A 27935-nucleotide genomic window follows, 5' to 3' on the forward strand; every position below is an offset into this window, starting at 1 on the left:
CTCACAACTTCCTGCTTTATGGTTCACCACACAATACCCACACACAGCTCTACACATCTACTGCAGCCACTGTAAATATTTTAATTAATCTGCTGATTGTTATAGAGCCTAAGTTTGTGTCTTCAAATAGATTCTTTTCTCCAAACAACACACCAAAAAACTGTGTTTGTCATAAATGACAGATAGCAGCAGCAAACCTCACATTTAAGAAGCAAATGTGTCACATTTTAGCTTGAAAAATTACTTTAATGATTAATCAATTATGCAAATAGTTGGCAACTAATTGTACTTTGACTGACTGATTGATTAATCAGTTAATCATGGTGGGTATGCATCCTAGAAAGAAAGAAGAAGAAAGTATATGCCATAAGGACATGACAACATTGAAAACATGTTAATTGGCCAATTAATGAAGAAAAATAATCAGGACCTGTTGCCAGTGAGTTCTCCCATGGGGGGCATCCCACACTACATCCCATAATAGACTTAATTAAAGGAGATCAATTGTGGAAACAGGCCCGCAGTTTGTCTTTAAGTTTGATGTTACACATGTGACACACTATATGTATCTATATTCATTCCCCTGAACGTCTGAGGAAGATCTGCAGCTTCTGGTCCACAACGAGCTGCTGTAAAGTATCCAGCAGCAACCAGCAGGAGTCACACGACCGCTAGTTTTACATAGAGTAGCGGAGAAAATCAAAGCGGAAGTGAGGAACTGAGAGGAGCAGGAAAACTTTTTTTTTTTGTTTGGAGGGGGGGTTGGAGGTGAAACTTGGAGACGACTCTATCACTTCGGAACTGGAACTTGTGAGGACGCACAGACGCGTACATGCAGAGTTGTGGAGAGTGAAAAAAGAGGCAGCTTTTTTTTTTATATTTTTGTCGTTGAGGCGCGATGGGACTCCCCACTTTGGAGTTCAGTGACTCTTTCCTGGACAGTCCGGACTTCAGGGAGCGGATCAAATGTCATGAAATCGAGCTGGAGCGGACAAACAAATTCATCAAAGATCTCATCAAGGATGGAAACATGCTCATCACTGCGCTCAAGAGTAAGTCCCGGCCTCCCTCCCCCTCCTCTCTCCCTCCTGCGGGTCCAGAAATAATCTTTTTTTTTTTCTTTTTTTTTTTTACACTATTAACCACCTGAAAGCCACAGGCGGCTTGTAATTAGCTGATGCATTCATTACAGAGTATTTAGGTCCACTGTGTTGGTGTCTGAGTGGAGTCTGTTTGAACCCGAGCTGAATAACCCAGTGCTCTCCTACTGGGAAACGTTATTATTGCTGGTGGGAAGCTTTCAGTCATTTTTTTTAAATTCATTATTCGGAGGTTGTTGTAATTCCAGAACCTTTTTGTAAGGCTTTGTGTCTGCCTCCATGGCTGCGCTGCGTCCAACAGAGCCTGAAGTAAAAACCCAGAGTCCAAAACTGTGAGCATGATATGAGTGGCTTTACTGAGGCCAGAACCAGAACCAGAACCAGAACCAGGCACATGCAGATCACTATCACTATCATCTGCTCTTCACTTCAGCTCCATTTATGAGATGCTCAAGAGAGATTTTCAAGGCACCTCAGAGGAGCGAGTGAAAGCTGGAGGTGGTGTGTCTTCAGTGAATCATCGAGAGCTTGTGTGTGTGTGTGTGTGTGTGTGTGTGTGTGTGACTGTGTGGATGAGGATGCCAGCACTCTTTCATGGGGTCATTGTCCTCTCCAAATCCCAAGTTCAATCTCAAATTCCTCCGCGCTGATTAAAGTGGACTTCCTGTTCTGCTGCTGTTCCCCCCGTAGGGTCAGCGTCAGAAGTGTGTCTGTGAAATGGAGAAAAGATCAGAAATAAGCCCAATGAACGTGGAAAACAGCTGCCACGTCCATGTGATGTGGTCACTGTTTTATTCACAGCTCAACCTGGCATGGTCCTGTGAGAAAGCCTCATTCTTTTCATGCGCTCACTCTTTTCTTTCTGCGTCACAGAACATGTCCTTGCTTGTGTGGTCAGTCGGTGATGCTGAAATGCCACCAGCAGACGTACTGACAGGGGTTAAAGCAACTGTTCACTATCTTCTCACCCACCTGTGACGTTTCTCGTGGGCCACGAAACATTTCTGGAGCGCACTGAAGGAGCTTCCCAAACAACTGAATAGATGGGAACTGTCGGAAATACATAACAGCACAAACCAAATTAATGGAGAAGTATTATTAATCAGCCTCGGAAAGGAAATTGGACTTTTGAATATTTTAAATGCTCACTGAGGAGAACCGATGCTAAATGTGACCCATTTCTCTGTAATGATGGCCGCCATTACCCAAGTAGCTGCTCGATGCGTGCCATTAGTGTCACGGCACAAGACAGCTAGCTACAGTTATCGTGGAAGCTAACATAGCCTTTGGACCGGATCAGAACCTATTTGGCTTTTGCTCCACTTTCCGCCCGTGTCTTAACTTTTAAAAGACATCCTATTAAAGCATTTGAGATTACATTTAGATGGTTTCATAGCACTCCAATCAAAAGTTCCTCGCACAGGCCGTCTTCTTCAGAAAACAACCATTGGTCTACTATGAAAGTAGCTTATTATGACCCGTTGTTCAACGTTTATTTGGTGGCAGAGTTTGTACAGCAGCAAAGGAGGAAGTCAAGCAAAGTCGTGTCACATACAAAGTGTTACGTACATAAAGTAGGTACGTTCTGAAGTAGTTATACAAGGAACTTTATTTGAAGCCAAACCTCAGTGTTTTCCCAAACGTAACCACCTAATTTTTATTCCCTCAACCAAACCAAACTGCAAGTGTACGACGAAGGTCCAGCTCGCCTGTCACTGGTACGCTGTGATGGATCGTTTTGTTTCCATCATGGTGATAAATGTAGTTGCATAATATCCCAATATTGTATTCAGAATCCTCCACACTCTCACTCACTTTCTGAGTGTGATGGAGAGATTGATGGCTGAATAAACACGAAGTAGACAATTAATTAACAATCACTCTGCTGTAGCCACATGCAGCTTGTTTTTGTGCGATACTGGCTGTTAGTTCCGTGTTTCTATGGGAACATTCCATGTCAACAAAAGCAGCGAGGAGCACTTACCACATTTACCACTATATTTGAAATAATTTTCTTCATCTTAAGGGCAGCTGAAGGCCAAAGCAATTTCAAGTCATTTTTGCAGGGGAAGTGGACAGGGTGGCACAGGTAGACAGGAATACCCTCCTGGATGGTTTATTCATGGCACTTAGGATACTCAGGCAGGATGTCATCGGTACATGAGGTGAGAGAACTTAATGCTCTTGGTTGTACAAAGCATATAAGACAGTAGCAAGTGGATTGAAACTTTTGATTGCTTTTAATTGGCGTTGATTGCAGGAAAACGGCATATCTGAGGGCCTGTTTGATCCCACCCTTACAAGTCAGAGAAGAGGAATGTAATCTGGTTCAGTAAATAACCCCAAAAAAACATGGCCACACCTCAGCAGTATGAGTGGAACAGTCCTTTAACTGGAAATCTCGGTTTCAGTCAGAGGCGGAGCGAAAGCGCAGGAAGAGCATTGCAGGAAGTAAATTATTAATGGGCTTTAACTCAGGATGCCACAGGGGTTTATGACCCTTTATGACCCCCCATCAGTGGTGACACGACTGAAAGACCCTTAACGGAGCCCTTTTTTTAATAGTAATCATCTCATGTTTAAAGATTAAATAGTATACCATAATAATTAATCGGCCTTCACGTGTGGCTGTCTGTGTGAATGCCGCTTGTTGAGTCAAGTTTGAATGTCATGTTAATATGTTACCTGTTAAATGGTCCCACGCATTACTGAAACTGCATTTAGCAGATTCCAATACATGCAACAGTACTTTATGTTGGTGTGTGTGTAGTATACGTGTGTACAGGATGTGTATGCCATGACCATAAAAATCATGAAGTTGTTTATTTGTTACTTATTTGTAATGACAAATGTGATTAACTTTTTCAAGGTTGAGTCTTTGTTGGTGAGCTGACGCAATGATTAATGGGTCATCAAAATGGTTTAAAAATTTCCCTTTTTTAAAAGAAAAATAAGTCAATCATTTCCTGGTTCAACTTCTTAAGTGTAAAAATACTCTGCCACTGGACTCTGGGAGATTGTGATGAGCAGATTTCACAACTTTTTGACATTTTATGGACTTAACAAGTAAGTGATTCGATTTGAAAATATGTGATGGATTGATTAATAATGAAAATAAGTGTAAGTTACAGCCCTACTTTGTTGTTGCTGAAATAATGATGTGCTGTGGTAGAGAAAGGTAGCATCAAACTTTGGGGATAAAATAGAGGCCTTGTCTTTTTCTTGTCAGTTTTCTTCCCTCCAAAGGAAAACATAATGGGGAAGGAATCACATTCATAGTCGTATCTCCTTGGTAGTGTGTGCATTAATGATTAGGATCGTGGTGTAAACATTCCCAAAGCTCACAACAGTTTGATATTAGCTATTTGTTGGCGTGGATAATTTGTTCCAGGTGCAGGTAACAACTATCTGCAGATGCTGTAAGTAATCTTTGACTTAGTATCTGTGGCTGCCACTGACTGTTCACACCTGGTGTAAATAACAACTGCAACTGCTTTTTTATTAATCCCGCTGCTTGACAGGAGTAATTAAATACACTAAAAGCGCTAATTATCTCTTTGTGAGTGGGGTGTGAAAAACCACAGATACGACTCATTTAACAATACATTGTAGATGTGTTAGGTAAGTCTGTATACAAAGCACTTAGGCATGTAGCCAGGCATGATTGGAAGCAATGTTGTTTACTTAGCATTTACATTCAAATGGTAAGACGTTCTATTAGGATAACGCAGGCTGTCCAAAGTGTCCGTTACACATGATTAAATAAAATGGACATTAAAGTAAAGATCTTTTGTTGGGACCAAGCAACAATCATCAAGACTAAATGAAGCAGATGTGGACATTTCTTTATGTGCAGCACTATTTTTTTGATAACGTCCTGAAGTCCGTGCCCTGCGGCCTCACAGTGATAACAGATTGCAGGATGTGACTTTGCCTGGACAAGAAACGGTCGGTCACATAACTCCACATAAAACTTGTGGTTTTTAAACTTTTTTGTCTGGATTAGATAAACAAGAGGAAGCATGTTAATTTGGGAGCTCCAGATGTTCTGGTAGGCTTTACTGCGTTGCTGTATATGCTTAGCAAAGCTGACAAGCTGCTGGTTGTGGCTTCATATTTGCATTTGCTATATTCCCATTTGCCGTCCTCTTTCTCACCGCCTGTCATATACTGTAAGTCCTTTTAATGGTGGATTGACTGGCCAGCTCCCAAGGATAATATAACACCGCTTTTTTCACTCGATGGGGACCTTTTTCAACAACCGCTTGTTTACTCGACTTTTGTCACACTGAACCTGTAGCATTCAGTTGGCTTTTGTGTGAGCCTGTGTCTTGAAAGTGGCTGCGATACTATGAGTCATCCGATTCAGAGGATAAGCTTTACAACATTATTTTCTGAAGGGTCCAATCCATATTCTCTACCGACAGGTTCAAACTGAGTTGCAAGCGAAAAATCAAGTATTGCTAAAAACTGTTCCAAATGGCAGCCCCAGGCTACAAATTGTGTGGAAATGGCAAAAAATGTAACTTAATGTTGTACCACAGACCAGAAACAAACTGCTTGCCATACAATAACCAGGGATATTTTATAATCATGACTTAAGCAGCGATGTTGATGATATTTTTAAGATAAATTGAACCTCAAGGTGGGCCAACTTTACCCCCACTTCGGGGCAACCCTTCCTATAGAGCATTAATCATAATGTATCATTGAGAAATGTGTCTGAAAAACATAATAAGATACTGTTGACTAAGGCTCTTAACTGGTCCTAGTGCTGTGAGGGAATCCTCTCATACTCAGGTAGCCTTTGGGCTATTGATTGTGTCCTTCCTTCATCAGTTGTACAGATCTGTTAAGCACCAGGCCAGCTGCCAGTTAGTGCATGTAGGCACTTGAGGAAATTGTGCAACACCGCCACCAGACGTCTGCTGTTTTGGCCTAGACCTTCTGCACAACTCAATAGTTTTCCAATCTAAGGTGTATTTAGAGGTTGTTTGATGGGTGGAGGATTTGCCCCAAAAATAGCATCACGATCTATATAATTGCAATCCACAATCTAAATTGCTGTCTTTTTCTCAATTTTCAATTGCTATGTTGACTTTGGCCAGACATGAAATAGCCTAGGAATTTCTCCATTTGCACCATGAAACAAAATACCGCAATAAAAAAGAAAAAGAAAAAAAACAAAAACTCCTCCTTCACCTTGCTAGCCAAAACTTGCCCTGCATTCTTTACAAGACTTCAGCAGAGGAAGGGCCATGTGAGGTCCAGTCAGCATAGCCATTTAGTTAGCTACATCACTCTATGTGTCTGTTCGCATAGCGTAGACAATGAGGTTATGTGAAGTTTGGAAAAAGAAGTATTCCATCACATTCTAAAATCTCGAGCTCTCCCACCTCAAGTTGTTTTGACTCTCCACGGTTATTATTAAAACCTTTCGAAAAGCAACATTGGTTATCCAGAAGGTTTCGTGAACAGGAGTAAACATTTAATTTTCACAAGCTTATATTAATGCTGCGAGATTAACTCAGCCTAAACTAGGAGACAGCCCATTATTATGCTAGCTGTCTGTCTCTGCCACTATCCATGCCCACGCCTGCTCACCAGCCGGAGTGATGCTTCCTCTCCGGGATGCATACAGTAATTAATGGCTGACAGGCATGGCCGTTATTATAAAAAAGATTACAGTGTTTTACAAGTATGTAAACAGCGTCTTTACATGTTCCAATTGTGCCGGCATAGTTGTGAGGTACTTATGCGAGTTAATATAGCTATAAATAGGGACCGTCACTGTCTAACCCTGTTTAATGGAGACATGGCATGAAGGCTGTTTTCCTTCAAAGTGATGTCACAAAAGCTTTCAGCTTTGGGAACTCTCAGTGTTTGTTTGTCTGCGGACAGATGATGCTCCCAAGGCTCAGCCACAGGAAATGTCCTGTAAACATGCTTGTATAACCATCCCCCATCCTCCCTCAGATAGCATTTGGCCGGACATCATTCTGCTTCACTGTGTGTGTGTGTGTGTTGTGTGTGTGAGTTTGTGTATTTTCTGTGTGTTTGGCCGTCTGTTGGACTGTGACTGTAAAACAGTCAGTGTGTTGCAGGATTATACCATTTGTAATGTACTGCCGCTGCTTTGACTACTTTGATGAATCTGAACGTGTGTAATGGAAGTGAAATACAGGAGGACATTATGTGACTTGTTTAGCAATAAAGCTGAGCGGCGCGGCGAGCCCGGGCCCATGCAGCACTGCGAGCGGCTCGGCTGTTTGTGTGGACAAATTTCGATAAAAGGATTAGATGTGTTGTATTTCCTAAAAGCTGCCTCCCCTCAGACCACGCAGGGAAATGTGCTGGACTCCAGATTGAGGTCTGTTTTGAAGTGCTCCGTTGTTATTCTGCCAGTCAAAGTGATTGTCACACTGAGCACACCGTCCTCATGCTTACAGTCGCCCGGCATCACGCGCCGGTGCTTCTGTTGCGTCTTCAGACTGAGAAGGATAAGGTGATGCATTTGTGTTTCTCCTTCACCACATTAATAATTCACTCGCTCTCTCCAAGCGGACGTGGTTATTGTTGCATTATTTACCATATGTGAGGTTTTTGTCTTTGTTCTTAATGAAGTTAGAATGCTCTGCTTTCTAAGGCGTTTGAAAGTCACCAAACAGGTCGTTGACATTCTTATGGTTGATAGAAGCAAAGACTATCGAGAAGTGACGCTTTCCACTTCAGTGAAGCTGAGTTGAGCTGTAGGGCTACAGCTTGCTCCTATTTGTGTTTCGATTATTTTCACGATTAATCAACACATCAATTAATCTGTAAAGTTTCAAAAAACTGTGAAATCAACTGAATTTCCCAGAGCCAAAAGTAGCATCTTTGAATTGCTTCTTTTTCAGGAAAAAGCAGCGGATGATTACATTTAACAGTCCAGCCAGGATACTGCAGCCTTTATTGGAATTGTTGCGGCCTCTTATTTCATGGCTGCTTTTCCTGAAGAATTGCGACACAACTATGTGTGAAAGAGTGTACCCAAACTTACCTGTAGTCCTAAACCTCCCATCACATAGCTTTTGTTTGGCATTCCTGACAAGTTTCCCCAAACAGTACAATGCAACTCAGACAGGCAAAGAACAGGGGAAAAAATGAGGGTGAACTGAGAGCGAACTCCTTTTTACTGAACCCTCCCGAATGTAGATTGGCCAGCACCAAAGGGCAAAATGACCAGAATGCATAGGTGGAAATCAACCTGTAGGTGGCACTTGGGCAGAAAATGGGAGAGAAGGAACAGCAGAAAAGGGAAGAAAAACACACAAGCTCCCTGCAGAAGAATGTCTGTTTCTTCACAACCACATACAAGGAAGTTAAAATTGATGAAATATATGTGTGTCTGCTATGACTGGTGAAACTTTCAGGAAACCACAGATTTGTGTTGCGAATGCAAAAACACAACTTCCCAGACACACTGACTTGAGTTGCTGAAACCACAATAAATCCATTATCAGAATTAGTTGTCAGTATATTAATAATCCACTGATTGTCTGATTGTTGCAGCTCTGTCTCCAAATGCAGTGTATTTTAGGGTGAAATGAGACACAGGCTTTGTGTAATTTACCTATACTTTAAACCACTCATCCAGGCTTGGCTCTCAAACATGATTTATGAGTGTGCTGTACATTCTTGAGATAAATCCAAAGTTTGTGTGGTGAAAGAAGGTGGATTTGCACTTTAGCCTACGCAGATGCTAAACTCAGACTTTGGATGACACATTAGAAAGTCTCCAGCGTCTGGCCTCGTGGGTTGCCAAGTCTTATCAGAAGGTGTTTGGACAATGCAGAGTTTAAATTGGTTTTGCACACCTCTTTTTTTTGTTTTTTAATTGTCTTACTTGGAAGCCTGCTCTTGGCTAATTGTGCTCACCCCGATAAGAACAAGAAGGATTCACACAAAGTCGACGTCGTGTTGAATCTTATTGTGAACGCCAGCTTTTGCTGCAAACGTGAAATTTGTCTTTTTTTTTTTCTTTTTTTTTTCAGAGTGCTTTTTCTTTCAGAGGCGAGTTCATCTTTGTCAGAAGTTGTGTCAGCCTGTCTTCTGAAAGAAAATCTCTCAACTCAGTCTAAAGGCTGTATTCTTGGTGATAAATGGAAGAGGCTGGCTCGGCTGGCTTTTTTCATTCCAGCAGAGTTGCAGGGCTAATAACTCTGATCTTTTTCTTTTGAGCTTAAGAGGCTGTAGCATTGCATCAGCCTCATATCAAAGAACTGAGGTCAGTTTCTTTCATGTCTTCAATTGTTGGTAACACTTGAGATAGATGAAAACAATGCAGATTTAATCTGATCAGTGTATTCTGCAGGGATAGGTGTGTTTAAAAGGTATATTTCTCCCTGTCATCCCTGATCACCAGTGACCAGTGCATTGTTACAACATACTTGGATTAGTTTATGTAATTTAGCAGCCAATAGTAAGCTCACATACAGATTGCTATAACAAGTCATTACTTGCTATGTTTATTCTATCAGAATACTTGAGCATCTATTTCACAGCCTGTTCATGGCAGGAAGTCTGCACCATTAGTCCACCTCGCTGTTCTGTCTGAAATGTTTGAACACATGTTGGTCGGGTCATTGTTCTTCCTCCTTTTAAGCTGGCAGTGGAGGCAGCAGTGATGTAGATGAATAATGGCAAATAAATGAATCATGCCGGGACAGGGCTGTGACTTTTAATGACATGTTATGTGTGCGACCTACAACCAGGGGATTTAAAAAGCAGCGAGCAGCAGTTGGCATCTTACTCACAGAAGAATAGCAGCAACCAAAAATGAGGATGAAGGGATAACTTGGGGGAAAAAACAAAGGAGTGTCTTTACCTCCTAAGAGAGGAGGAGAACAAATGCCACATAACAGGGACTGTAGATGCCATGACATTGTTATTGATTAGAAAACACTGCCCAGTGTGTGTTAGATGTCACTCTAGCGCTTGATGCATGCAACTTTTGCTTTCAGAGTCATGGCACCGTCACTCGATTCCAAGTCTTAATCCTAAAACATGGCTACACCAGCCCAAATTTCCTTCCTTGAAAGAAGTGCCATGAAAACTGCCAAATAGCATCACAAGCCATCGCTAAGAGCTATTTTAATGCTAAAGTACTGTATATATGCTGTATCAGTGCACCCCAGAGACCATGCTCTGAATTCTCCTCCCTCCATGTTTTATTCAGCTGTTTTAAGACCTCTCTCACACAGAAGAATTAGTTTGCAGGTTGACCAGCTGCCACTTAAAGTTACTGCCTGCTCCTATAGCACTGAGCATGGAGTTATTAGATAAGGCTTTGTTTCAGGCAATAGTTGGTGGTGGGAAGTGTTCGGTATTCTCTGGGAGTGCAGGGGCCCTGTCTGGTTGGCTCTCTCCACAAAGCTGTTCTGGCTCCCCTGCTGGGCAACTGACAGACGAACACAGTAGTAAGCGGGCGGAAGAGGCCTTTACCTGAAGGGCCACTCCCCTGTTACAATCCCTCCAAATGGAATCAAAGTGGCACAATGCGCCCCACTGTTGCATCAAAGAGATCTCCCCGCTTCTCGTTAAGCTGGGTGCATAGAGGCGTTCGCCTTTGAAGACCTTCTCATCTGAAAGCGTCTGCGTCTCACTGACAAGATAAAGTGGCTGCAGTGTTTCTCTCTATGATTTTGATGTACAGGCAGACAGTGTTCTGTCTCTACCAAAGTCATGGCGTTATGCTTTTTTTTTGTTTTTGTTTGTTTGCCTCACTGAAAGACAAATGCGTATTGGGAAGACCGGGCATGTGCCTTGTAAATATTGAACAGAAAATACCTTGAGTGCATCCAGTGTCATTAGAGAGGGAAGTGTAAATATGCAGCTATTTAGCAAAAGCTGAAGATGAAGGCTTTTTAGTGCAGATTGTTGCTTTTTAATGGAGCACATCCATGCTCATGACTCGAGGTTTTAAAATGCTTTTCTGGGCTAATTTGTGCTAAAGTACTTCATTAGCACAAACCCATAAGAATATTCAGAGGAGTGAAAGCACAACAAGGATGCTGCTTAGTAATTAGTGTTGTGATGAGTGTGTCAGTCACATAACAGGGAGGGCTGGAAGTGCAGCGCGCTGACGTTCATGCATGCCCAAACAAGTGCTTGTCAACAGGACATTTTTAAAATTCTTCCTTCTATATTTTCTTAGCTTGCAGCTTTAAGTGCCTGCAGGGGATGGACAAACCTAGTGACAAGAGGACTTTGGAGATGTGCTGCAAACGGGTATGCTTGTCACTTTCTTCCAAGCTCTCCGCCTGCTCTTTGTTAGGGCTGTGTGTCTCTCTTGGGTGGTGTGAGTTTGGAGAATATTTATATTATTTATTTAGCAGTTAAGTAGGTTTTATGCCCAGTGCCCTTGCAATTTAGGTCCAAATGCCTTTATATCCTAGAAGGAGTTCTCTCACATTGCATTGAACCATGAAGCAATTAAAAGTCAAATGCCGCTGAATAGAAATCCAACTTCATGTGAGCCACCTTCGCATTTGGAGTGTAATACTGAAGAGAAGCTTTAATATTTGATGTCCTTCTGGGCATTTTAAGTATTTAAAACTACAAGGTAATATTTTTTAGTAATGACTGATACCACGCAAGCATCACATTGCATTACGATCCTGTTAAGCTAAGTTATTTAAATGATGAGTCCCCCTAAAAATTTGAATTCAGCCATTATCTAATCAACCTCACGCCAACGGAACGCAAGTCCATGAAACATTTCTGGAGCCTCATAGAAAAACAGTGTTGCATCGTTCTCCCTGGCAACTGAGGTAGATGGGGAATTGTTTTAAAACATTAAAAAAAACCATATATATTTACATATATACATATATAGTCCATGTCCTAATGGTTACTGAAGTAAGCACGCACTACTCTTTGCAAGAAAATTGCAGTGTTGACTGTGTTTTGTCCAGGGCTGTCAGCAGATGAAATTTGGTGCTGTGTGGTTGCCCTGGAGACGAGATAAAGGGCGTACCCAGGGGGCTTTGCTGTGTGCTGACTGACAGCCATAGTCCTCTCACACATCTTGCACACTGGGCATTAACTGGGATCACTGCTCCATCCAGTCGTGTCTTGGCTGGGCGGTCAGAGCTCTGCTCTTTGATTTCAAACCTGCACAGGCCAGGACACCATATGGTTCTGTCTGTTACCTAGTGTGCATTCATGCTGTGTGAAGAATCATTAGGTCCCAATATTGTGTTAGGGAAATAATTTGCAGGGTAAAATAAAATGTTTTCTGGGTGCAATAAAATTAGATGGCACTATTCTAGGGTGCTGGTATAAATAGTGTTTTGTCTATTGTGGTTAAATGAGTAAAAATGTCAAAAATAGCTTGTCTTTTCTTTCATACCTCTGTTTCTTGTGCCGCAATAGCTCCTTCTTATTTCACTGTTACACTTCATGTGGTAAATAACATCTTCAGACTCAGACCTTATCAAAGTTACGCTTCTTTCCTTTTATTACTCCCCTGAACAGCACAGCTCTTAGTCACCACGCACACACCTTCAAATTGATATGGAGCAAATTCCTGCCTCTGTCAGAGGAGATGCAGAGGAGTACGAGAAAAATGAAATATCTGGGGAACCATGAAGTCTCTTCTTCCTGTACAGCAGACAAAGGTGCCTCTTCCTTTCTGTCTTTTATACCTTTTTCCCTCCCCTTCTTCTCAAGTGGAAGCTAATCTCTTCTGCTGCTTTATGTCTCTCTATAGCACCAGTATTACCTTTGAGGTGCTATTCACTCCAGTATGACTGGTAATAACATGACAGGCCTGCAAAGAGCACAACAAGCATACAAACTGGAGTACTAAATGGCGTTTAAATGCATTTGTAGACTTGTACTGTCATTTGGTTTATAATTTGATTTGGTTGCGGTGTGATTGATCTCCACTGTGTTATTGCCAGTAACAACTCGCTTTCCAAAAAGTAAAGTTTAGCCTTGGCAGCTACACAACACACCGCTCAATTAAAAAGTGATCAACAAAAATTTAATTCATCAGCAGGCTTAAATATTTGGATGCAGAACGCCAACAGCAAGCGTTGACATTTAAACCGTTAAAAATCCCTGAAAGCAGAGAATCTTTGTCTGTTTTGTTTCCACAAAACTTTTAAAGGTTCAACTTTAATGTGTTACACAGATTACTGCTCTACTGCTTAGCTCAGTTAAAAAAAATGTTAGCTGTTCATTTATCTTCCTTTACACTGATTCTGTTTCCATTTATCTTTGTGATCACTTTAAGTGAGTTTCTTTCTAAGAGCTTGAGAAGTATTTCCTGCAGTGCCCACTAATGAGCAGAGGACCCAAATCATTTGTGATGTTTCCCAAACTGCATAAATAATGCATATAGAGAGAAAGAGAACACAAAATTGTTCTGAGAGGTCTCCCACGAGCATTTCCCAAATAGAATATGGTACATATCTATAAATTGTGTATACTTACATTGACATATAGCAGCAGCGGGGTGTTACTAGAGAGTCTCATCATGTAGGCACGCTTATGTAAGTTATTAGAGTGAAAATGCAGAAATAAATAAGTAATAGTAAGTATTTAGCTGTCTAATCAACATTGGGATATTTACCAGAGAACATTTAGTTAGCTTTTTAATGATGATATGTATAAGTGTATAAAGGCTGCATTACAGTAGACTGTTCTAACATTTGCCTTTACCCACTTAGTCATTATATCCACATGACTGATGATTATTCATCCAAAATTGTTGTGTTATTATTTTGTTAAAGCACGAATAACAATACCTGTAGCCATCCCTGTATTGTGTGGCAAGATCAGCATCAAGGTATTTGGTCAGAAGTATTGTATTGATATTTATTTGATTTTATGAAGTGCTTATAAGGATATTTCAAAAATATTGAAATCTGTATCATTTATCACAATATAGCCTAGCAACACTGAAAAAAAAAAAAAAATCAGTTGTCAGTCACTTCATCTTTTGAGCTGCAGAGAATGAACAGTGAGCTTGACCACCGTGTTACTGATGATAATGCAGATTATTTCAGCGGGCATTTACTGCTCCCCATCAGTTCCCTTGCTGCTGCTACAAGTTATGTTAGTAAGTAACTAAAGCTTGTGGGCGATGTAGTATTTTGTCGCTAAGTACTGTTCAGTTTGCTTCAGTCTCAGACACATCTCCCACGAGCCCTTGTCGCAGGAGTGCTGTCAAAGCTTAAGAGCCGTGGCTGTAAAATGCTAATGATACATGCTAAAATGATCATTATTTTTCCTTCATTAAAATTATAAGGTGCTCAGAAATGACACATGAATGACACACCAAGTGTAGAGTCTGATGCGATTTAACCTGAAATGTTATTTTATTTCTTTTTTTTTTTTTTTTAACACAAGCACCAAGAACTTAAATTACCATAAATGGTATAAAAGTAAAGACTATATAAAGAATACGTACTAGATGAACTTTTGGTAATGAGCTGTTGCATCTCAGGTGACACTGCGTAGCAAGACTGTCATGGCTCTTCCTTCCTGTCTTTGTCTTTTTCACGCCCTTTTTCTTTGTACACCTGTGTTTCATTTGTTCATTGTTCCTGTGTCTGTTCCTCATGTGTTCCCGTTGTTCCTGATGTTCCCAATGGCTTTATGCTTTGTCTTTGTGTTTTTGTGCTTTTTTTCTTGTACTCTCCTCGGTGCTTCTTTGTTGCCAGCTTCTGTTTGCCCGTCTATTGCTGGCTTGAATTTTAAAGCTCACTTCTTGGTCTCTTACTTTCCTGCCTGTGCGATCTTGCTGATTTTGTTCTTGGTTTCATATGTTTCCTCATTTCCTCGGTCTGGCCGTGTATAAGAAAGCACTTCAGTTGATGGCATCGCAGGTTTGTTTTTAGAGGTCTGAGCCTGTCTGAATGTCAGAGCTAAAAGAGCAGAAGTTATTGATGGTCCTGCGAGCGCGCCCAGACAACTGCAGCCAGGTATCGATCCCAAATCAACAGCTTTAGAGTCAAAACTGGAACGATAGGACCACTTCCCTTGCGCAGTGCACATGGAAAAGTCTCACTTTGTGGCACTCAGAGCAGCATTCACAAGTGGTCAGACACACTCATTTAATATAGTGTCGATGTCTTTAAGAGCCTTTTAGTCTGTGGTCTCGTTGAGCCACAGTGCTGTTATTCTGTCCCCTCAGATAACTAAAAAAGAGTGAAACACAAAATAACAATACATGCTGTTAGAAAAAGCCTTTCATTGACAAATATCACTCTCCATCTTTTCAAGCAGTTTATGTTCCTGTGGAGATGAGAGCATTGATTTCTTTTTTTTTTTTTTGCAGGCTTTTCGAGGCCGGTTTGTACTTTGGGATTTTAGATCAACTATTGTTGTCACAGTAGGAGCTGTGTAGCTTTCGACACAGTATCTGTCATGAACTGTCAAAACATTATATCAGACACGTTCAGCTTAACTTAAAACTGTGGAAAAAGTGGAATTTTAAATCTTGTAACTTTCATTTTTCAGTCATTATTATTATAGGTGATAAAAACTATAAGCTATTAAAAATCTATTAAATATCAGTATACAGTATGACGTATATGTGTGAGTATACCGAATGCAAAATCTGTTGGCAGGGAACAGGAAGGGTTTCGGGATCAGAAATGTTCTGGTTTCCATTTGCAGTCTGAATAGTGTTGTCCATTCACATTTGAGTGGGTTGTGGTTGCATGCAGGTTTTGTGTGTGTGTGTGTGTGTGCGTGTGTGTGTGTGTGTGGAGAGCAGAAGAGGTGGAACACCAGCTACCCATTAGCTCACCCCTTGGGAAGACACATCATGTATATACTCTATATTAGTATGTGCTTTTTCTTACTTCCAGGCAAGAGTCCACAGTTGTTTGAAGTGAAGACATGACTGTGAGAGAGAGTGAGAGGGAGAAACAGTTAGTGAGTCACTGTCGGCAAAGGCTATGAGAAAAAATGTGTACGTCTCAAACTGTGTGGGCTGACAGCTAAATTGTCAGAGGATTTTCAAAATTCCATCTTGTTTTGCTTTTAATTATAAATTCAGCTAAATTATGGGATGTTAAAAGCCTCCCATTACGTGCTGGAGCCTCGTCCCACTCTTTAAAGCACTTGTAAACATGGGTTACCTTCACTGCAGCAAGAACATGTTCGCAGTGCTAACACAGCAGACCCACAGCTAACCTTTTGTGTAGCTGAGGTAGGACACAAAATGAAATCAGTTGCATAATAAAGAAAAAAAAAATGCAGTTGATTCATGCGCTGGGTCAGCTATTCACAGGTCCCCTCGCATTAAAAAGCAGCTTAATTGCTTTTTTCTTCAAAACATTTTCATGTGACTGAGATCAAATTGTCTGACCACTTACAGTGCGTCTCTGCAGATCATGGGATACTGAATCTTTTGCGTGCATGAGTCATATTAAAGATACACTCCAGATTTCATTTTACTCTCTTGAGTTTGATAATAAAATAATTCCATAATTATAGTGCAATGATTAAAAAAGGTGAGTCAGATTCAAAGAGATGCCCCTCCTGACGTTGGTGGGCCCATTATGTCGCCCTTTTGCTTGTCTTTATTCTGCGGATGATAGAGCGGTGAAGTGGGATGGTTCATGTTGGGTGGGCAGCATTCAGGAAATTAACACACAAGCTTCTTTTTTTCTTTCCATATTAGGTGAGAGAACATTCAAATCCTGAATGAACATGTAAGACTCCGGTTGACTCATCTCCGCAAACAATGAGCAATCGCAATTTGCCATTTCTGGCTCAATGCTGATAAATCAAAGGAACAAGACTGTACAAATGAAGACCTTGCGAGAGAACTCGATGAGAACGCTCCAAAGGATCTGGCAGCAGGACAGAAGCAGAGGCTGAGCATTGTAGAACTTGTTAAAACGATTCAACAGCTCTGGTTTCAGTTCATATTAGGATCAGTTAAGCAGCTACGGTGCAGCTATTTGTTCTTGATTGCCACATTAACGCTTTGTGAATTTGCCTGGACTGATTTCAACCAGCTGGCCTCTTCTCCACAGCAACGATTGCTAAGGCTCATGGGTACTGTATTATTTTGAGCCTGTCAACATACTAACGTGATGAGTGAAAAACAACGAAATTCTCCAACAAAAGTTGAAATATATCGATATTCCTTTTGAAATTGTTTTTGTTCATTGGCATCGGCCCCAACAATCAAGTATCAGTCAGGCTCTACTCAAAATTTACAATCGGAAAAATACTTCTGAGACTGTAGAGGTATCAGTTTTTCCACTGACATCCCTGGTGAATGTTTGAATAAAAAGTGGTGCATGCTTTTTCTCTGCTGGAAAGCTGCAATACAAAAAAAAAAAGCTCAGGTCTGTTTTCTGGAGGTTTTCACGTGTCACTCTGAGAAAATAAGGACAGCTCTTTATCACAACTAAACTCCTGGAATGCAATAAACATCATAAATCCATATCCAGCTGTGTGAGAGTATCCAACGGTGGAATTTTACCTTTTATTTGTGCTATATCATTTTTGACACAAAGGTTAGGCAGCACGGCGGGGTCTATTTTTTTCCTGGACAGATGTTGGTATTATGATCAATGGACAAGTGGTAAAGTAAATAAAACAGATACAGCAGCCACTCAGAAGATTGCTATTGCATGAATGTCAGTGGGCATGGAAGTGGACAGTCAGCAGATGATAAAGGTGCATTATTCTACTCGTCAAAGTTGTCAAACAGTAGCCCTCTTAAGATCCAGCATAGAAACAGATACACTGTCTGTGTGGTATACAGTGTATAGGTTCTATAATTTTGACAAAGGCAAATAGCAAACATAAAGGTCCAGTGTGTGGGATTAAGGGGCCAAATGGAATATGATATTCCTAATTATGTATTAATTAGTGTATAATCACCTGAAACTGAGATTTGTGTTGTTTTTGTGACCTTACGTAAACTGTTGCTATCCACACAGGGAGCAGATCCTCTTTCCACAGAGCCTGCCATGATGCACGGCCATGTTTCTACGGTAGCCCAGAATGGACAAACCAGATGCTGGCTCTAGAGTTTTTCTTTTAGCGGCTACATAGAGAAGGGTTGTTCCTGTAACGCTAAGGCTACAAGGATCCAAATCCACAAATCCTGTGACATAATATCGAGCTTGGATTTTTTTAGTTTCTAACTGCCCTGCTGCACGTCTGAAGAGTTGCGACTTGCTGATTTAACTGTGTCACTTTCGAGGCATCAGATAAACTACACGTCAGTCTCACTGCCAATCTTGATAAGTAGATAATTTATGGCTTTACTGCATCAGCATCACTGTTTTTTGTCTACTGTGCATATGTAGCATCTTGTCCATGTGTCGTCAGTGTCTGTTTAATTTGCGCGGTGATCTGTTCTGATGCTCACTCCCTCTGATCTTGCAGATCTTTCTGCTGCCGTCCAGAAGTTCTCCCAGTCCCTGCAGGAGTTCCAGTTTGAGTGCATAGGTGATGCAGAGACAGATGACGAGGTGAACATCGGTAAGTTCACTTTGTCCTGGCCCAGGAGGGCACATCACTCTCTGTGAAGTGTTTTATCTACTTTCTTCTCTGCACTTCCCGGCTGGTCGGATTTTCACCTCAATTCAAACCTTTTCTGACATTTCTGTTCCGTCAGGAGACACATACTGCGGCGGTACTTACACATGCCGCAAGCCAAGTGCTCAAATTATGACATTATTGTATTTGAGCAATTTTACACCGGTGAAAGTAGTTGAAAGAAAAGGGAGAAGCTTTGTCAGAGTCATCGAGAACTGTTTTCAGACTGAATTAAGCATACTCTGCAAATTCTTGGAATGGGATTTGGCTGTGAGTGTAGATCTTAAAGTTACTACGCATGTATAATTAATGCTATTGATTTGCTTATGATGCTTCCCCTGTATCCTTTCATGCCTATAAGAGATCAAAGAGACTAATTGTGATCAGTGTCAGAGATTAATGGAGGTGCGAACCTCCGAGCCTCCAACAGGAATATGAAAGCAGCTGTGCAGTGGGCCTCACTGGCTCTAATGGGCAGGACTCCCAGTCTGGCCTCTTCTTTTTTTTCACTGCTCATTATCCCCAGCTTGAGTCCTCCGCTCCGTGGAGCTGGAGACTGCTGAATTACTGTCCATCTGTGAGGGCTAGCCTGGATATCGACCTCCTCTACATGAGGCTGTAATCTTCATCTGAATGCGTAATGAATAGTCATTCTTCCCTTTTTTCTCCAGAAGCTGCAGCGTCTGTATGATGGGCAGGGGTGCAGGAAACCAATTACGCTTATTGTAAAAATCCACACCCAAATGCAAGCGTCATTAGAATAAAGCACGCTTTAATTTGAGGCACTGCACACTTTCCCTGGCCTTCAATCAAGAGCGGTGTTGATAACAGATTGAACAGTGGATATTTTAGCTGCCCACCTGTTATGTAGCTGGACCTGCTGTGTATTTACAGTGCAAATCAATGGCGCAATACATGCCAGCAGTTTGGCTGAGCTCAGCGGACAGAGCCACAGGAACCTGTTTGGAAGAATTGTATTTATTGTGAAAGACATACAAAGATAAATTCACATTGGAGGCCTTTAATCGTAATCGCTGTGAATTAAACATCAGCACAAATAACAACACAGTCATTTGACACTTCTCCCTCTCATGCCGCTCACCTCGTGAGTTTCATTATGTCTCTTACACTTCATGTTTTGTCATGCACTGTGATTGGCTAGTGTTTCTAACATCACGATAGAGAAAGTAGATTTCAATCCACGCCGACTACGACCTGCACTCATCAGCTCTGTCCACAGGACCAGTCATCTAAGAGGACAGAGACCGGCCACATCGCCTTCATCCCTCTGACTGACAGACGTTTACTGGACCAAAATATTATAAAACAGCTCCACAGGAAGAAATAAACAGTGATGGAATGTTCTCGTCCATTTTGATAGTTGAGCAGTAGATAATCTGGGCTCAGATGTGGTGCAAAGAGTTGGTATTTAGACTCTGAATTAGTCATGGGTGTGTTTTGGGGCGGAACATAAATCAAACCAACCCAAGTGTCGTCTCCATGCCAGGGCCTGACACATATTACACTGTGGAATTCGTCTTTGCTGAGGGATCACATGCATAATCCTCGGCTCCTGGACCTTCTCACCCGCCATTTCACAATCATCTGTGACATCAACAGCTTAGTTTGACTGCATATGAAAAAATACTGAGGAGTAGGAGGTGTGTCCCTCTGTCCTTAGATCAGGCATGACGGGTCATAAAAATCATCCTGATCAATAACAGGTGCGGTGAGAGGGGAGAAATACCTTGATGAGGAAAATATTAATGACATTACCTGCAGGGCTCCTACAGTAGCAGAAACAGTCTGTGTATCTCAATATTTACATGCACATTTACATACGAGGAACAGCTGATAACCTTCATTGATTATTTAAAAGTCCAGCCTCTCAAATCGTAACACCAGAGCGTATGAACGGCGTGAACCCACCTGTGTAGGTGCATCCAAAGCGCCTTTTAAATAGCAGGAATCAGACTGCGCTTTTGACCTCAGATTAACTTTATGTTGGTCTATGATGCTGTTGATTTCTGCTTGCCTCAAAATAGCAATCCACCATCAGTGAGCCTGACCACACCTCAGTTTAAGACCAAAACGCCCAGGAGCACACAGACGGGCGCGACATCTGCGTCGATCAGAAACCAGCAATGACGCTTGCGCTGCTCTGTGGGTCACTTTGCACCGAGTGTAAGATGGAGCCCATAGAGTGTAAGTCACGCAGGGGGCCTGTGGTTGCCATGGATAAGACTATAAAAAAAAAATTTGCGGAAGCATAAATTGAAAATGACAGGCAACCATTTATTTTTTCTGTCTAGCAACACAAGACTTTGAATTCCTTGCATCCCCGACACACAAGCTCTTAGCCTGGAATTGGACTAACTGGTGTATTTTGTTTGTGAGTTTAAGCGTTCAATATCCTCTAAAAGAGAAATGGTCTCCTCATACTCAAAGCTGTTAACTCACCGTCTTGGAGAGAAAGGCCATGATTACTGTTTGAGGAAAAAAAAAAATGGAGCAGCCTGTTTAAATCAATCTTGTCATCAGTGAAGCTGAGCTTTCTGACTGACATAGCTAGACCCTTGCGTGAATGCCAGCCACAATCTTGATTCAGTATTGGTATAGTTCACTTTGATGCTCCCAACTTCCCCTCATAACATCAGGACCCTGTATGTGCTGCCAGAAGGGTTCACCTGACCTTTCATTGATTTTACTCCATGACTTCCTGCAGTGACATTCACATTCCACGCCAGTTATCTTGGAATCAATGGGGCCAAAAGATTGATGTGGCTATAGAAATTTAAATTTTTCAGAAAAGTTACATGCCCTTCTCTCAGAAGGTCAATCCCTCAGTCTCCAGGTGCTGCTCAGAGCCTTCTGGGGTGGAACAAATCAGATGAGATCCAGAACTAGATCTAGAGTATCACACAGAAGGGCAGCATGTGAACCCAAAAAATTGATCAGAAATATTGAAGTCTTCATATTGTATGTAGGAAAAAATGTACGTGTACAGTAAAGCTCTCCCTGTATTTTTGTATAAGCTCATCTTCGTTAGTCATCCATGATTGAATTAGCACATTTTCTTCTATTAAGTGATTTATTAGGTCTATCACCTTCCTTACATTTACCAGTGAATGATATGCAAGCTGTAACCTCACTTTGACTCCCATTTCCTTTCATTGGAGTCTAATCTTGTCCCATCAGCGGCTCCAGCTGTGCCCTTTACCCCCTGAGAGGTTTGTGCTGTTGATAAAGGAGCTAGTGGCGTTAATAGGAGGCCAGCCTGCCTGCAGGATCACTGGCACAAAATCATTGCTCCCTGGTCTTTAAAAGCTTTGGTGTGTAAATGGACCAAAGTGTCTAAGATGATGCATGGGTCCCCATGCCAGGCTGTCGCGGCTGATAATGATGTTACTGTGTTGGCAAGCAGAGCAGCTCGACCGCTGTTAAATGGCTGGACACGGGGTGACACAGGGGCTGACCAACAGAGGCCACACTGTATCTGGCCCCCCATTTAATGAAGCTGTGAAGCTATCAAGGCACAATTCTCTGGCAGATAAGATTCGATGTATTATATGCTGAATTCATCCGACCCCGCAGAATGTAATCTAAACCACCGAAGTAAAGCCCAGATGGCGTGAACATATCTCTACCACATCTCCTACATTGTGACGGTATATTGTGAAGCCTAGCAGGGAAAGAAAATAAAGGGAAGCAATCAGTGGGTTCCATTCCACTGAAGTATTGTTTTTTACCGCTATTCTTGGTTTTAAATTGGACAGCTGCATGATTTTATTAGGTTCTAAAATGTGCTGCACTGAAGGCTCTGATGCTGCAGCACAGATAAACATTTTAGCACCGTGCTACAGTGCTTGTGGGGTGCCAGGAACATCTGATGTTTAACGACTGAGCCCCTGTGTTAAAATATCCCTTTTTATCATGTGAATATAACTACGCAGTGGATCACTGTGTACTCGCTCGATGGTAAACATATTGTGCATGATTCATCTTACATGTTGATGCATTTATTGACCAAACATACAATATTTCACTAGAGTCGAGACTAAGATCCATCCCGATATCGGTAACACTCACTGAACTTACTCAACACCTATTGGACTGACATCATTAAACAACCTACTGATCCAGACTATATAGTGTGATTGATTAATTGTTAATCTGCCACTGCCGTCTTTAGAATACTCACGTTACTTTTGAACTCATGCATAGAAATCAACATTGAACTTTCCTTGTTTTTTGATTGATTGGACTTTTTTTAATTAATTTCATGTCATGTCAAGCACTCGTGGGTTTACAGGACAGCAGAAGTGCAGCTGCAGAGGTCAGTTAAATCAACTGTTGAATTCTATCAAGCAACACTTATCAGATCAGTGTGCATATCCAACACACAATTTAACTTTAAGAGTTTAAGTGTTCAGTGTCTCCCTAAAGAGACATTATTTCCTCTATCTCCAATACAACAGACCATGAGCGAAACTAAAATGTGCTACGAAAAAGGTTCCCTTCCTGAAACACAAGTCAAGTTTTTTTATAATCATCCAGCCAAAAAAAATCAGTGTTGCGGGTGAAAAGTGCATCCTTTATTTCCTCATATGTCCTCGTAGACTAGACAGCAAGACAAAAAACATCATTCTCAGTTGCACCAACTCCCACAACAACGTCTGTCCTCTGGAGCGGCATTAGGCCTAATGGTAATGTTCCTGAATCGAACTGAGCGCTTAGGGATCTTTGTCTTAGATTATACTTTACATAAGGTTCTGCCCTGTTGTGGTGGATGATGCATTGCTGGGTTCAACTTTTTTTTCCAGACATTTAAATAGTTGCCATAGAGATTTGCTCTTCTGAACCTGTTTGTATGCCGCCAAGTCTGTTTAACCTGCAGTTCAAGTAGATTGCACTAGAATACATTTACATTTAATGCATGTCTGTATCTGTTTTTGCTCTTCCAGTAAGAAGTGCTGTGCGGTTTGCTACAGCCTCATGTAACCTTACAAATCATACCGACAATGACAAGAGTGATATAATAGTCAAGAAAGTGGCCCAGGTATCTGCACTGGCATCTGCAGATATACAGAGTCACATATCAGAAACTGGCATCTGTATATTTCATTTTTAATATTATCCTCAAATGATATTTCCTTTGTGTTTCAGCCCAGTCATTCAAAGAGTTCTCGCAGCTGTTGAACACTGTTGAAGAAGAACGTAGACGCCTGGTAAGACTTCAATTTCTCTTTCTATAGATAGGATTTGTGAATGTATGAAACAAAAGAGAGACAGACAGCACATACCTGCCTGGATTTGACACTCTGTAAGAATAACCTTTTTGACAGAAATTGGTTTGTGCTGTGCGTATTTGTATTAATCTGGACTCGTATGGAGTAGAGACTTTGTGTGAAAAGAGTTTGATTTGCAGGTTTCTAGCCTCCCATTTTCTCTCCGAACCTAACTGAGCCGTCAATATAGGGCCCTGGATTCTGACACTGTGTTTGTACACCAATCAGTCTTATTCAGCTTGTGGAAATACACTGGTGCTCCACTAAAACACAGTGAGGATGGAAATACCCCAAAACTCCTCGTGGTGTAACAAAGACGCGGTTGTAGGAACTGAAAGAGAGAAACAGGTTGTGAATATACACCGTGCAGAACAAAGATTACTGCCCTTTGGCCACTGTGACACAGAAATTTCCCCGTTTGCAGGACAAATAAAGGAATTCTCATGATGGATGATCGCCTCAAATGGTATTGATATACATTCTGATGCATTTTGTATTTGTTTTCTTCTTCAAGTTAAAAAAAATATAATTGCATTTCTTTTTGATATCTTGATGATTCATTACACATCTTTACAGAGTCATCACTGTGTGGCAGAACGAACTTGGTGGGCACTGAGGGTTTGTTTTGCAAAAGTAGGCATGTTAGAGGGTGGTGCTGAGATTAAGTATTAATGAGTGGATGAAAGAATAAATGAATGAATGGACGTCACACATCCCTCATGAAATTACTCGGACACAATGGCCAATAACAAACCCAGACATTTGGGCCACCATCATCCAGCAGCACAATACATCGACATAATCATAATGTGGACATAAACATTATCCAAGTGTACACGTAGACCTCCCCCAAATAATAGTGATGGATAAAGAGATGTCCCACAATGCCGCACACAAACACGACCCCCTGAGCACTACACACAAATCCAGACAAAACAAAAGCTACCTGCCTCCATCTGAAACACTGTATATTTCATCCAGTTCATAAATCAATAGTCTGCAGTCCGTCTCATACTTCAGAGAGATCATCAGAAAATGCAAAAAACATTTACAAAAAGGTATTCACTAACGCCAAACGATGTAAGTAAGGTTTATTAAGTGTAGCACTTTTCACAGAGCAGAGCAAGTGTAAGAGTGCTTCACAGACGTAAAATCCATAAAAAACTGTAAAAGAAAGAAAGAAACCAACAATGAAATATAACCAGCAAAAATCACAAACCCTAGACAGCATGAGGCAGACAAAAGGCAGCTTGAATAAATGAGTCTCAGCTGCTTCTTAAAGGAAAACGCCACAGTTTCATACATTAAGGCGTGTTTACAGGTCTCAGGGGAGTTTTACTACATATGTGGAAAAAGTAGTATAAAGCGTTTTGTGGCTCCTTAGGAAGCTGCACGCCATCTGATGGATTATTTCTGGTGAGGTCACTCAGTGGCTAAATTGCATTGTGGGTAATGTAGGTGCCATGTCTTTGAAAAGGAAAAATAGTGTGTGGAATAACAAAGGATATGTCTCTGGTTCTGTGTTGGCTTTGATCATTGAGTCCAATAGTTTTAGGGGAGTGCAATTCTAGATCGGTTTTCAAAACTTGAAACTTGAAAATTGAATGCAGCTTCCACAAAAGGCTTTACGCTACTGGATGCCACATACGCAGTAGTGCTCCCCATGGCTTGAATACATACATACGTGGTGTTGCCCTTTAATGGCATCAAAAGAGACTGCAGAATACAAGCTTACAGGAAGAGTATCCCACAGTGTCAGAGCCACAATGACCTTCTTCTCTCAATCAAGTGCGAGGGAAAACCGGTAAGCCCCGGTCAGAAGACCTCAGTGACTTACAGGTGAAATAAGGATGAAGCAGGACTGAGATGTACACATGCAGGTGCCTGACCATTCAGGGCTTATATGTGGGTGAAAAAAAAAAACAATTTGACAAAGTTGAGGTGGGTGTGATGTGAGTTGTCCTGCTGGATCTGATCAACAGCCTTGCAGCAGTGTTCTGGACCGTTTGTAGATGATCCAGAGGCAGGTTGGAAGGGAATTGCAGTTGTCTCGCTAGGATTTTATAGAAGCGAGTGTACACGAGAGGTGCCTCAAGGCAAGGAATTACTTTAGTCTACATTCCTCAGCTGTGCATCTGATTTACCAAGTCTGATATGGAAATGAGAGCAGCTGCAGGTTTGCAGTCATAGGTTTTGGAACCGCCTGAGACGTTTTCATTAGGACACCATGAAGGAGCAGTCTACAAACTTCTTACAGCCACTTTTCTCAGTTTAAAAAAAAACAACACTTTAAATGGGGCGCACAGGTGAGACGTGAGGGATTAACACACAGGTTCACAAGTTTCTAAGAATACTAGAATAATGTGATCAAACTACTGAAGCCCCCACGCAGTGCGTCATTTACATGTGGTAGACAGACATACTGTACCTCAGCTTGACTCTGCATTGTACTGAGGTATTACAGTGGTAGCTGCTGAAAAACACAGGCTCGTCCTATAGATGTTAATATATGGCTCAGATTTATGTGACTTAATGTGAAAAATTCCCTCCTCTTGACATTCAAAGTGCAGCTAAATTTTATGACAGAAAGCGTTGCCCTTTAAAGTTGTGGGTCACCTCTGTGCAGGCCATGTAGCTTTATGGAATATTGTGTCATCCTAATCAATCTGACAAGCATAAAGGCACCGCTCATAAATCCACTTCGCCTGTAAAGCGCGTTCTTTTTTTTTCCGTTTTTTTTTTTCCCAAAGCTCTGATCCTTGTAAGTGATTTAATTGCCGTAGATGATGCATGGCCTGCGACGCTCGTGTCAGCCTCAACTAGCAATGTCTGGTTAATTTAGCAGTGATGCAGAGCTTGAGAATATTTTCTCCAGGAAAGGAAATTAGATTTGCTTTCAACTCGATGCATCATTTTACGCAAACGTCATCCTTTTTTTGGGATCCCTGATCAACACACCTAAACATGCACAAACATTAATGCAGTGTAGAATGTGCAGTCATGGGTAATAAATATATATTATATCCTTGACAACTATATATCCTCGTAGATGTTGGGTATTATTACAGTGAAATGGCATTAGTGTTGTCCATTCCTGGTCTTAAAGATATGGGATTGTGTCACCAGGGCAGCACGAGGGACTCCTGGCCTCTGATGGTGCCGGAAAAGGGCGTGAGTGGATCATATGAATGTGTTGCCGTTATACTGCCGTTAATCTCAGCCGGCGTGAGTTGTGATCTCCATCTGAACAAACAAACCATTTGCTAACAATTTGTTTGAAAATGTGTTTGTGAGACACATCATTTCCTTGAGTGGTGCTCAAGCTGTTGTGCTGGCAATGCTTATCCAGTTCTTTTTTTTTTTTCCATTTCATCTCAATCCCAAGGCAGCGCTGTCACTGTTACTGATCGGATTCACAAAGGCAGCAGAGGAACGCACTTTTCTGTGGCAACGTTTTTTTACATTTCAACACTTTCAACGGCTCGTCCTGGATGCAGCAACGGGATGTGACACACTCGCCACTAAACACGGCGTGACACAGGGCTGGTTGGCTCTCACTGTCCCTGGTGCCTCAAACTAGCTCTGGCATATGGTTGTGACTTTGTCTTTCTGGTGTAGCGGTGGTCATTTGATGGCTGTCGAGGGCGATCAGAGCAGATTTGTGCACACCAAGTTACATCCAAAAACAGCCTTTTTTGTTTTTTTTAGTGCACATTTTGTGGTCAGAAATCTGGTTGGCATAAAGAAGGAAGCTGCTTTGAAGCTCCGTGTGTTTATGCCATTTGTATGCACGACCACGGAAAGAAGACATATACATATTAATGCAGGTTTTTCGGTAGGATTCTTTTCTATGAAAGTGTTTAATTTCAAAGACATAAAAACAAATCAAAATGACAAGCAGAGACACAGCTGAGGTATTAACAGAAACTGAATGGTAGCACAGCTTCGTATGACGAAAACCGACGACAACAGCAGCACGCATGAT

At 41.5% G+C, this 27935-nt stretch overlaps 1 protein-coding gene and 1 long non-coding RNA gene across 9 annotated transcripts in view; one reads left to right on the plus strand and one right to left on the minus strand.

The window, feature by feature from the left end:
- Nucleotides 1-737: 737 nt before the first annotated feature.
- The window catches only part of LOC119009441 (rho GTPase-activating protein 42), a 66751-nt gene continuing 39553 nt past the window's right edge, over nt 738-27935 (plus strand). For 4 of the 8 annotated variants that reach the window (XM_037080715.1, XM_037080723.1, XM_037080733.1 and 1 more), the window contains exons 1-5: nt 3063-3265; nt 11296-11369; nt 12618-12760; nt 18510-18605; nt 23829-23890. In XM_037080715.1, coding sequence (XP_036936610.1) covers nt 3212-3265; nt 11296-11369; nt 12618-12760; nt 18510-18605; nt 23829-23890 — 429 coding nt within the window. In that variant the 5' untranslated portion in view covers nt 3063-3211. Of the gene's footprint in view, nt 1053-3062; nt 3266-11295; nt 11370-12617; nt 12761-18509; nt 18606-23828; nt 23891-27935 lie in introns of those variants that run through there. The other 4 variants (XM_037080751.1, XM_037080776.1, XM_037080760.1 and 1 more) reach the window with 3 other exon arrangements.
- LOC119009502 lies at nt 1649-3011 on the minus strand. The gene is made up of 3 exons (XR_005071746.1): nt 2916-3011; nt 2073-2150; nt 1649-1810 (listed from the first exon to the last, which is right to left on the minus strand). It is a non-coding gene; the product is annotated as an uncharacterized LOC119009502 (long non-coding RNA).

The sequence above is a fragment of the Acanthopagrus latus genome, chromosome 2 (assembly GCF_904848185.1).
Source record: "Acanthopagrus latus isolate v.2019 chromosome 2, fAcaLat1.1, whole genome shotgun sequence".
NCBI classification, from domain to species: Eukaryota; Metazoa; Chordata; class Actinopteri; order Spariformes; family Sparidae; genus Acanthopagrus; species Acanthopagrus latus.